This window comes from Podarcis erhardii (assembly GCF_964252035.2).
Source record: "Podarcis erhardii genome assembly, chromosome: 4".
In the NCBI taxonomy this organism is placed as follows: Eukaryota; Metazoa; Chordata; class Lepidosauria; order Squamata; family Lacertidae; genus Podarcis; species Podarcis erhardii.
The window spans coordinates 100798897-100810981 of NC_138508.1; the positions used below are offsets into that span (position 1 = coordinate 100798897).

A 12085-nucleotide genomic window follows, 5' to 3' on the forward strand; every position below is an offset into this window, starting at 1 on the left:
TTCTTTTTTGGGTCTGTCTTGCAGCAAGTTCTCTCTGGGTATCAGTCTGGCTCTGTTGATCTGTAGAATTGGAGCAGATGCGGCTGTAACGTAGTGCCTGGCTATATACAATGGACTGTTTGGTATGTTTGGGATGGTAGCTAGAGGCATGTAGATACAGATCAACAGAGCCAGACTGATACCCAGAGAGAACTTGCTGCAAGACAGACCCAAAAAAGAAAATAACAGAACACCTCTAGTCATCACATACAGCTCCCAAGTTAAAACAGTACAACGCATCATCAGAGATCTACAACCTCTCCTGGACAATGACAGTTCTCTTTCTCAAGCTCTGGGAGGAAGACCTTTCATTGCCTCCAGACAGCCCCCCAATCTTAAACAACTCCTAACCCACAATAATACTATAACCAGACTTAACACGGACACTGGCACCAGAGCCTGCAATAAACCCAGATGCCAACTTTGCTGCCACATACACCCGGACAACACCATTACTGGCCCCAACAACATCACACATACCATCTCGGGACTATTTAATTGCTCATCGTCTAACATTGTGTATGCCATAAAATGCCAACAGTGTCCTTCAGCTCTCTATATTGGACAAACAGGCCAGACCTTACGCCAAAGAATAAATGGACATAAATCCGACATCAGGAACCACAAGACAGAAAAACCAGTAGGAGAACACTTCAATCTCCCAGGACATTCTATACAAGATCTCAAAGTAGCTGTTCTATTACAAAGGAATTTCAGAAATAGACTGGAAAGAGAAGCTGCTGAATTGCAACTTATCACCAAACTTAAAACTATGGAGAGACCTGGTTTGAATAAAGACATTGGATTCTTATCTCATTATACATGACAAAGCCATTTTTCACCTTCTCACCCCTTGCTTTTTCCTGTTAGACCTATTGCAGTCGTTAAGAGTCGTCAACAGGCTCATCGCAGCTATCTGCCAATCACCCATTCCCACCACCCTTCTGAGTAATACCCCTCCCCACCTTCTCACTATATAGAAAGGTCCGGTGACTTCTGTTTCAGTGTATCTGAAGAAGTGTGCATGCACACGAAAGCTCATACCTAGAACTAACTCAGTTGGTCTTTAAGGTGCTACTGGAAGGAATTTTTTTATTTTGTTTTGACCATGGCAGACCAACACGGCTACCTATCTGTAACTGGAACTATGTGTTTAGGATTAGAGCTGGTGTAGGAACTAAGAGTTCTGCTTTGAAGAGACAAGTCTTTCTTTAAAATAAAACCTCCATCTTTTCTTTACTAGGTAGCCTTAGGGCTTATCCATACTTCCTCTTCTCCCTCTGCTTTCCCCTGGGGAAAGTGCTCTTTAGTGCTCAATCGGAGCAAACAGCAATTCAGGTTTCCAGTGGGTTTTCCCAGGGGAAAGTAGCAGGGAAAGCGGAAGTGTGGATGAGCCCTGAATTACACAAGAGGGTCCTAATTCCAGTTCAGCCCTGATTGGCATTTAAGCTACCAAACTGAGTATTGTCCCCACTCTGTCAATGTGAGTCGTGCTACTGATAACCGCCATGTTGCAGGTTTGATCCCTGTATGGGACAGCTGATTATTCCTGCCTTGCAAAGGGGTTGGACTAGATGATCCTCAGGGTCCCTTCCAATGCTACAGGTCTATGATCCTGTGATTCTATGTCTGAGACACATAAGATGTTTCCCATAAAAACATGCAACGAAAGCGGTAGCCCACTAAGAGTCATGTGCAGTGGCTCAGTTCTGTAATTCAAGCAATGCCCCACTCCATTCTGTTTCCTTCACTCAAAAGCATCACAACTGTATTGCCACACACAAAAAACCACACTGCTGCATGTGTGCGCATACACATATTTGCTTGGCTTAAAACACAGGTGTGACTCTTAAGAGGGAACCTGTGTGTTTTACAAGCACTGTTTAAAAATACTGCAGGAGCTTTTTTGTGGGGAAGCAGTGCTGCAAACATAATTAACATGCTGGCCCATTTATTTTGCTGTCTCTCATTACTTTATACAGCTCCATAGATACTCCACAGAATTTCTTTTTCTGTTTTAAAGGAAAATGTTGATACAACTTTTAACTGCAGCTGCATTGCTATTCACCAGTAATAATTGCTACTGGGGAAGCAAAATTGTTTAGGGAAAGCAGCTGATATAAATATACCGACATTCTGTGCCAACAACCTCTATCTTTAGCCATAGGCAAAGAAGGTCAAGGATATAAAACAAAGAGCAAAAACTCAATTGCACTGCAGATTTAGCTACAGACAAAGGAAGGGGAAGGAAGATTCCTTGGCCAATGCAAAACCGTGCACCGTCTGAACACTGTCACCTTTCTCATGTTCTTCCTTTCTTGCCAACTTGTATCATTGCCCATATTTTAGAAAGTTAATCCAGCAGTTGTGAATTACCCATGTTCAAGGGCATCTCCCTTGTCTTTTGTCCAAACAGGAGTATTCTGCTTGCTGGGCCTCCACAAGCAACAGGCCGCTTTAACTAATCCACTTTTCTTGAGGGCTGTCGCATTCCAAGTACAGCACATCACAATGCAAAGAGAAGCTATCATCATGCAAAGCTCCATTTGCAAGCAGGGATGCCAAATGAGCAAACAAGTGGCCTGCTTTGGGCCATTTAAATTTAATGATCTGGATCATTCTTCCCATGTAAGGTGGAAAAACCAAGGCTGAGCTTGCCAGCTTTTCTCATTGGATGGCTCCAAGTCATGCAGCATATTTATAATTAAAACCAAGTGCCATTAAAATTACATCAATGTCATAACAGTTACTGCAAAACAGTATCAGATTCCCCACAACTATTCCCTCGCCTGCCTATAGGAAATGCTGCACGGTTTCTACTTTGTGGCAAACATCAGCATGTATTTAATTTCACATTTCACTGTAACAGCAAACTTTGAGCATGTTATGAGATGCGCTTTATGAAATATTGAGGGGGAACATGAAAGCACTGCTGTTTTCCATGGTTAGCACCATTTCTCAATAAGGTTAATATTATTTCAGCTTGTCACAACCTGCAGAGGAAAACAAAGAGTGTTGTGGCACCTTAAGTGGGTTACATTGGCACGAGCTTTCGGAGACAAGAGCCTCCATGAGATGAATGAATGCAATAAAGGAGCTGATAGGTTTATTTGCATATACATGGAGTACAGTGAAGAATCAAGTCAAGACGAGAGTTAAAGATAAGGACAGAGGAAGCTTTATCAAACTCAGACAATTCGTCCATCTACCTCAGTGATCTGAGTACTGGCAGTGGCTTGCTCCACAAGGGTGTTTCTTAGCCCTCCGCAGAGATTGCACTTGGAACCTTTGGCACACAAAGCATTGCTCTAGCCCTGAACTAAGCAGGATGCTAGGAGAGTATTCAGGCAGTGATTCTTTGCAGGACTGTCAACGTGGCACATGCAACGTGGCACACGCTGTCTATATTTTCATTTGTGAAATGTTAGGAGATATCAACAATAAATCATAAAACACACCCTGTCTACCTCCCCACCTCCTAAACAATCAATCAGTTAAAATGTGTGATCTGAAAAGTTGTGGCAGTATCTTTGGCCACAACCAAGTGCCTATTCCTTTTGGAAACAGAGATGGCTCTCTCAACATGCCGGAGAACAGGCACTAAACGTAAGCTTTCTGTTGTTCCAAATTTCCATTTTAATGTGCCCTCAGATTACATTGATTGTATCGTCTAAGCTTTACCACTGAACCACTGGGGTGAGACTTCCTATTGGCTGTCCAATAGTCAAATGATTACATTGCCACACAATGCCAACACACTGAAACTGGTGTCAAACTGACTTTATCTCTTAGAAAATTAAGCTCCATTATCTTGCACAATGCAGACTTTTTATGATAGCAGCATGGCAAATCTAGAGGATGGTTGTCAGTAGATAATCATACCCCATGGGAATTATGGATATTCGGCTAAACCTTATGTCTTTTTACTGCTGTAGGGAAATAGTTATATTATGACAAATACACGTCTAGTGGATTACTTACATTCTCTTTTTTTGGCCAAAAGCTGCAGTTTTCAGAATAATCTGGCTAGATCACCTTAACATGGCACTGCTTACCAAGGCCTCTTTAGGTGTTCAGCACAAACCTATGAAGGGGCTCTCATACACCTGTAGACATTGGCATTCAGCTAAAGTGAGCCCCATGCATGCACATATATGTGAAGCCTCCCCTTCAGACTGGCACGAATCATGCATGAGACTTCAGACTGACACATCCTTGTCCATGAGCACCTCTTCACACATTCATAAAGATGACTAAAGAGGGCTGGTCTCTGTTATTGTCCAAAGGTTGCACATTCACCCATCAGTTACTGAGTGAAATACACATTGAAGTTTGCATTTAAAATGGTGTTAGCTGACTAAATATGACACTAAAAATGTTAAAACAAAAAAAATTCCTTCCAGTAGCACCTTAAAGACCAACTAAGTCAGTTCTTGGTATATACCAAGAACTGACTTAGTTGGTCTTTAAGGTGCTACTGGAAGGAATTTTTTTTGTTTTGACTATGGCAGACCAACACGGCTACCTATCTGTAACTAAAAATGTTGTCATTGTTGAGTGCTGTGCTGAAACCTGCACTCTGTTTTTTTCTTCCCATGTGGGGTGAAAAAAAAAGACGTATGGGTGGTTGTGGTTGTTGCCTCATTTGCAGGAAACTACAGAATTCCAGTACAATTTTGGTGGGTACTAGGCTGGCCTTACCTTATTGTTATGAGATGGTGGGGGATAATGTGCATATTGTTCTTTCTATTGAAGATTTCTCTTGAGTTCTGCACCCTTTCCAGCTGCCTGTGAATCCTGATCTGAAAAAGCTCCATGACATCTCCCTTTAATCAAAGCATTTTTGCTCAATCCTAAGAAAATTATTTTATTTTGAAGAGATGCAATCCAATAGATACTTTTTTGAGATCCAAAATACATGAAAGCAGCCAATATTCTCACTCTCAAGAAGCTGATGAGTAGGAATCCTTGAAGAAAGCAAGGTATGTTTTATTGTGTTGTATCTTCAACATGTTCTATTGGTGGTCAGAATGATATGGTCCATCTTGAAGCTTCATATCCAAGTGGAGGCAGGATGCTTAGTCACAGTTGACATGAAGGCATTACACAAGGTAAATGATTCCATTCTTTCAATCCAATCCAGAAGGAACGTTGGTTCACTTTATGTGGAATTCCCTCACTCAGGGAACCAGCCAGGCCCAATCTCTTAGCTCTTATGTCAGCAAAAAGGCTGGGTTAATTGAGGGCCTTCAGAGTACTGAAGCTGTTGTGGCTGTAGCAGCTTTAGAAGCTGCCTTTTGCTGCTTTTAATTGTTTTATTTGTTGTTTTATGGTGGATTTAGAATGATTTGTCTATAGAATTCCATCTTGTAAGCTTCCTGGAGGACCCTGCAAAATAAGTGAATAAATGCATGAAATGGAGCTCTGCACTGCTAGAAGAGATTAGAAGCCATTAGAGGAGAAAAAACCCTTATCTCATACAGTGTACAGTTGTGGAACAGATCCCACCCCAGTCTTTGGGCACATGACACTCCACATGCACAATGCAATGCATGCAATGTGTGTGTGTGTGTGTGTGTGTGTGTGTGTTTATTACCTATAATTACGTGTGTGTGCTACATTTACTAGTCATGGACCACATCTTCATGGATATCAGGTTCTTGAATATCTCACCACCACATGTCCTGCTTCTTTCCCAGGCAAGTGGTCTCCAGTGTATGGTCTGAAAGTCCATGAGGCTGAAGTTAAGTAGGTCTGAGACTAGGCAGTGTCTAGATGGATGCCTGCCAGGAAATAACACCTTGAGTTCCATGGTAAAAAAAAAAAGGCCAGACATAAAACCATAGAACTGGAGAGTTGGAAGGGACCCTGAGCAAAGCCGGATTTAGGTTTGATGAAGCCCTAAGCTACTGAAGGTTTATTTACTGGATAAATAGGAACTGCTGTGGTGGGAAGGTAAACAGCGTTTCCGTGCGCTCTGGTTTCCATCCCGGTGTTCTGTTGCACCAGAAGCGGTTAGTCCTGCTTGCTACATGACCGGGAAAGCTATCTGTGGACAAACGCCGGCTCCCTCAGCCTGAAAGTGAGATGAGCACCACAACCCCATAGTCACCTTTGACTGGACTTAACTGTCCAGGGGTCCTTTACCTTTTTTACCTTTTTTATGACTGAGCTGAGTAGGCCTAGGATCCAGCCTAAGTCTTCCCTCCATGTTCCTGCCCTCAGGAAGCCCCTTGCTATACGATTGCTCTCTGTATTTCTGATGTTCCAATACAGGGCTTTAAAGAAACAAAACTGTCCCTTCCTGTGTCTATTTTTCTCAGAATTTCCTTCCCTGAAAATTGTTTGCAGAAGTTGACATCACATATAATTTTGTTGGGTTGCTATAGCAATCGCGATGGGACCCAAAAGCATAAAGGATGCAGAATTAATCTGCTCATGTAGTTGAGCTTCATAGAGTGTGCCCCCTATGGAGAGAGCATAGTAATTATGCCTTGTTCACTAGGTTTTCCATTGCACCTTTCAAATTACAGGTGTCAACACTGATTCCTGCCCCCCCTTGGGTTGAAAATCTGGAAGAAATAACAATCGCCTTCATCCTTATGAGCGAAAGGAAAGTGGGTGTTTTACATTTACGATGCAACATAGACATCTCTTCTCTAATCGTCGCAATCCCCCCTCCCTTTTTTTTTCTTGTTGCCTTTTGCATCCACCCTACCTTTACCTTACCTCCAATTCAAACTTGATTCCCCCTCCCATTTAATCCTCAAAACAATCACATGAGATAAATTAGGCTGGGAAACACTGAGTGGCTCAAGATCTTCAAATCCAGACACCCCAAACTGAGCCCCCACCTCAGTATCACAAATCAATGCCATACAACTGTGAACAGTCATGGCTTTCCCCAAAGAATCCTGGGAACTGTAGTTTGTTATGGGTGCCGAGAGCTGTTGTGATATTCCCATTTCCCCCACAGAGCTACAATTCCCAGAGTTCCTTGGGAAAGAGGCATTGACTGTTAAACCATTCTGAGAGCTGTAGCTTTGTGAGGAAAATTGGAGTCTCCTAACAATTCTCAACACCCTTAAGAAACAACCAATTTCAGAATTCTTCAGGAGAAGCCTTGACGCTTTCAAGTGGTATGGTGCAGGTCTGGCCTTAGTTGGGCATTCAAAAAACAGTAGTTTGTAGACCACAGTCAAAAGAAATGTGCATGATATTTCAGAGCAGGAGAAAAGTAGGGAGCCCAACACGTTCTATTTTTAAGTCCTATTTTCCGCTGCCATTCTAAAAAAGGTCTGTCTTAGCTTTAAGCAATGTTCCTTCTCAAGCAAAAATGAACATGGGCTGTGATTATGCACACAGTACATAGCTCTAGAAGCATGGCCTGTTGCTTGCCCACACGACCTGGCAATGGGAGGCACACTGCTAAAGGCCTCCTGAAATGAAGAGGGCTTCATTCCCTCCTTTGCTAGTGCCAACACTTGAAAAGGCCCTGTTGCACCATTCATTCACCAGTCCCTGCTTTGACCTATCACCATCACCCCTTCATATTTTACCCTGTTGCCTGGCAGGGGTGGCCTTGTATACTTCTGGAGTCCTCCAGCTCTCATGGCTTATAGCTGTGAATCTGTCTTATCGTTTTCCCAAAGCCATCTAAGCTAGCAGCCACCATCTGTCTTGAGGTAATGATTTCTCAAGTTAATTATAGCCCTCCTCAGGCATTGTCTTTAAGAGCAAAGGAAACGGGGAGGGATCAGTGGGGACAAGCGTGCTAGTTCTGCCCCAGGCAAAGCAGAGAGAGCCTTGTGTACTCATGATGGCACATTTTAGCACCTGGGGAAATCAGGGTTTAAAAGCATGTGGGAAGCCTCCACCAGTTGGAGAGCCATGAGAATAGTGATGTTGGCTGGTGCACACATCCCCAAAGCCCACCTCACATGGTTGCTTGGCTAGTAAGAATTGCATCTGAACTTACATGCTTTACATTGTCAGCTAAGAACCATTGTTTAAGCACCTAACCAAAGAATGGCTGGTTCATACATCCATGTACATCAGGCATTTTTAAAAGTATTTAATTTGTGCAGTATCTGTTTAGAATTCTAGCAGGGATTTCAAATAATGTAAAATCTAGAAGAAGTTTGCCAGGTTCCTGTTGAACAGAAACATGAGAGGAATTTTGAAGAAAGCCAAAAAGAGTTTTGATAACTGGAAATATATATAACTTTTTTTGGGGGGTGCTTTACACCTATGGTTTGAATCTAGGTACAAATGAAGGCACATTTGTTACTTCAGTTCTGTGACATTTCCCCAAATTGAGGTTGGGATTGTTATTTTGTTGTTTAGTCGTTTAGTCGTGTCCGACTCTTCGTGACCCTATGGACCAGAGCACGCCAGGCACTCCTGTCTTCCACTGCCTCCCGCAGTTTGGTCAGACTCATGTTTGTAGCTTCGAGAACACTGTCCAACCATCTCGTCCTCTGTCGTCCCCTTCTCCTTGTGCCCTCCATCTTTCCCAACATCAGGGTCTTTTCCAGGGAGTCTTCTCTTCTCATGAGGTGGCCAAAGTATTGGAGCCTCAGCTTCACGATCTGTCCTTCCAGTGAGCACTCAGGGCTGATTTCCTTCAGAATGGATACGTTTGATCTTCTTGCAGTCCATGGGACTCTCAAGAGTCTCCTCCAGCACCATAATTCAAAAGCATCAATTCTTCGGCGATCAGCCTTCTTTATGGTCCAGCTTTCACTTCCATACATCACTACTGGGAAAACCATAGCTTTAATTATATGGAGCTTTGTTGGCAAGGTGATGTCTCTGCTTTTTAAGATGCTGTCTAGGTTTGCCATCGCCTTTCTCCCAGGGAGCAGGCATCTTTTAATTCCGTGATTGCTGTCACCATCTGTAGTGATCATGGAGCCCAAGAAAGTAAAATCTCTCACTGCCTCCATTTCTTCCCCTTCTATTTGCCAGGAGGTGATGGGACCAGTGGCCATGATCTTAGTTTTTTTGATGTTGAGCTTCAGACCCTATTTTGTGCTCTCCTCTTTCATCCTCATTAAAAGGTTCTTTAATTCCTCCTTACTTTCTGCCATCAAGGTTGTGTCATCTGCATATCTGAGGTTGTTAATATTTCTTCCGGCAATCTTCCAGCTTTTTTATTTATGTTATTTTGCCTTGGGATTATTCTTTTTTCTTTCTTTCCATCCTTCATTCCCCAAGACTCAAGATTTCCAAAGAGATATCCCATGCATGAATTGACTAAACCCAGACTTTATTTGCTTTTGCAAAGCTGATAAATACATTATGTGTCAATTTCCCCCTTAATTTATTGATATCAAGATTACGTAAATTTTTAAAGTGCCTTCTTACACTGCACTGGTAAGGAGTATGTGTTATTGTTGTCACTATTTTTTGTATGTATTGGTATGCCAGAATGAGGGAAGCGAGGAGACAGAATCAAGGCAAGAGTGATTTTTGTCTGCTTTAGTTTTACTTTTTTGAGAGAAAGGACTATAGACTCACAATAGTTTGTGCAGGGTGGGGGTCTGGGGTTCTGTGAACGATGGCCAAAGCATTTGCTCAGAGGCAGAAGTGCATCATTATTTAGTGGTGAGGGGCTTTTTTATATGCTCAAAAGTACTTTTATTGTGTATTTATGTACTGAGAAGATTTATATCCAGCCTCCTGGCTACAAGAATTTAGAAGAAACCATGAAGGTTTGTGTAAAAGAATAAAAGTGGGGGATAGGTTTCAATGGGGATGGCAGAACCTGCATTCGTAGAGTTTCTGGAATGAGAATGAGAAGAGAAATGAGGAGTGGATTTTGTGTAAAGAGAAAACTGTGTGTGCTCTTGGTTGTAGTTAGTTGGTAATGAGGTGAGATCAGGCTTCATTCCAAGGTGCTGGAGCTCTTCGGTCTTTCTAGGAGGTAGGCCATCGCTCAGTATGCTTGTTTCTTAATTCAAAGTACAGTGATACCTTCGTTCTCAAATGCCTTGGTTTCCAAATGCCAAAAACCCAGAAGTAAGTGTTCCAAACATTTTTAGGTTTCAAACATTTTTCAGAAGCCGAATGTCCGATGCAGTTGTCAACTATTTTTTCCAGGGCGCCTGCACCAATCAGAATCTGTGCCTTGGTTTTTGAACATTTTGGAAGTCAAACCGACTTCCAGAATGGATTAAGTTTGGCGCTTTTGTTTTTGCTATTTATTTTGCGTTTTTCTTTCTGGGGCTTTTTCAGTTTGTTTGTTTTTGTGACTGTGTGGAACCCAGTTGATTGTGTGACTGCGGAAATGGATAAAAGCAATCCAAACAATGACTATCATCAGTGCAGGTAAGAATTTTTTAAAGTTTTAATTTTTATCATCTACAATACTGTACTGTTTTATTTATTTTATAGTATAGTACTATTGCCAGACAGGAGGACATAGCCCGTGTGAAACCTGGGTTGTTTCTGGGGGAGCAGTTGTATCGGGCTGCTCCAGCTCGCTACCTGGCGGATATCCACTACGTGGAATACCGCAGACTATTTACTGCGGCTAGGCTGAATGTTCTTGACTCGGCGGTTCTGAAGGTAGGAGGTAGGAGGAGTCCCATATGACCAGAGATTATGCCACTGTGCTTTGGGTGAGGTAGAATCCACAGAGCACATTTTACTGAGCTGTCCCTTCTTCAACGATTTAAGACAGCATCTTATAACTCCATACTTACCCCAGCTCAGTTCTCGACAAAGAGGAAAGCAGACAGCATATCTGCTAAATAAGTCTTCTGGGAAAACAACTTTGTCAGTGGCTAAATTCCTTTTCCTGGCACTTAAGCGTCAGAAAGGTATAACTGAATGCTTTGATGTGGGTTATCTGTGAGAGGTCTAGTACTGTGGCCCTACCTTATTTATGTACCCCTATGATGTTTTAGTTTATAACTCTGTATTGTGTAATGTTTTATTTCTGACTATCGGTCGAATAATAAAGGAATAAGAATTTATAGTATAGTACATCGATTATTGCTTTCATTTTATGGATCAATGGTCTTGTTAGATAGTCAAATTAATGCTAAATTGCTGTTTTAGGGCTTGTTTTGAAAAATCTGGAATGAATTAATTCATTTTGTATTACTTTTTTTGGAAAGCACGCCTTGGTTTTGGAACACTTTGGTTTTGGAACGGACTTCCGGAACGGATTAAGTTTGAGAACCAAGGTATCACTGTATATGGGGAGGGAAGGGAATGCAATTGCTCCAAGGTGAGGAGAACACACTCTGCATATGCTCTGGGGCTGTCTTATTATTTAACTTTTATTTCCATTTAAAATTTTATTTCCATTTCAGAATTCTCTGCAGTGAATTTACTGACTGACCTTGGACCAATTACTCACTGGCATGCCTCAGCATTCTTCAGATTTAAAATGGGACAGATTATCATCTAAAAATGATGCAGTTCATCTATGTTTTTATCAGGTATTGACTTGTTGTGTAGCCTGTGGCTTCCCTTAAAGCTTGAGCCATCTGGGGCCATCTGCTTACATACACTTTTGGGTTTCTGCAGTTTCTTCTAGCGGCACATTTGAGTCTCATTCTTTTCCGTTGTTTCTGCTTGAATTTGGGGCACCCTTCCTAAGCAATTTCAGCGTGACTGTGTTTCTGTCAAACATCTGTGGATGTGTCGAACCGTCGTTTCAGGAACCCAGCAGCAGCTACCTCTAAAGTGACTCAGCCACTTCCATTTGCATTTTACATTTTCTGAGAGGTAACTCAAGCCAGCCAAGACAAGGGAATTAGTTTTGAATTTTTCACCCCTCCTAGACTATGTAACTCATGAAAGGGAACAGAGAGAGGAAAACACACATATGAACTTTCTTGTGTTTGCTTAGATTAAATTAAACAACAGGGGGGGAAATGAAAATGCTAATGAAATAGGCTGCTGGGCTCTGATAAGTGACTCTGAGAAACTTCAAATGTTTCCATTAGAGTAAATCACTCTATTTTACACCATTGACACATGTTATCTATTTAGCCAGTGCAACACAGTGCCCTTTTGTTCTGTGCCATGT

General features: G+C 42.0%; 1 protein-coding gene across 3 annotated transcripts in view; it reads right to left on the minus strand.

The window, feature by feature from the left end:
• The window catches only part of LOC309339851 (uncharacterized protein), a 160648-nt gene that overhangs the window by 39795 nt on the left and 108768 nt on the right, over positions 1–12085 (minus strand). For 2 of the 3 annotated variants that reach the window (XR_014155559.1, XM_081858369.1), the window contains one exon: positions 4668–5427. The exons of the other annotated variant lie outside the window; for it this stretch is intronic. Coding sequence is in view for 1 of the 2 variants with exons in the window: in XM_081858369.1 (XP_081714495.1) it covers positions 5392–5427 (36 nt within the window). In the remaining variant the exon portion in view is untranslated. Of the gene's footprint in view, positions 1–4667; positions 5428–12085 lie in introns of those variants that run through there. 3 annotated transcript variants of the gene reach the window in all.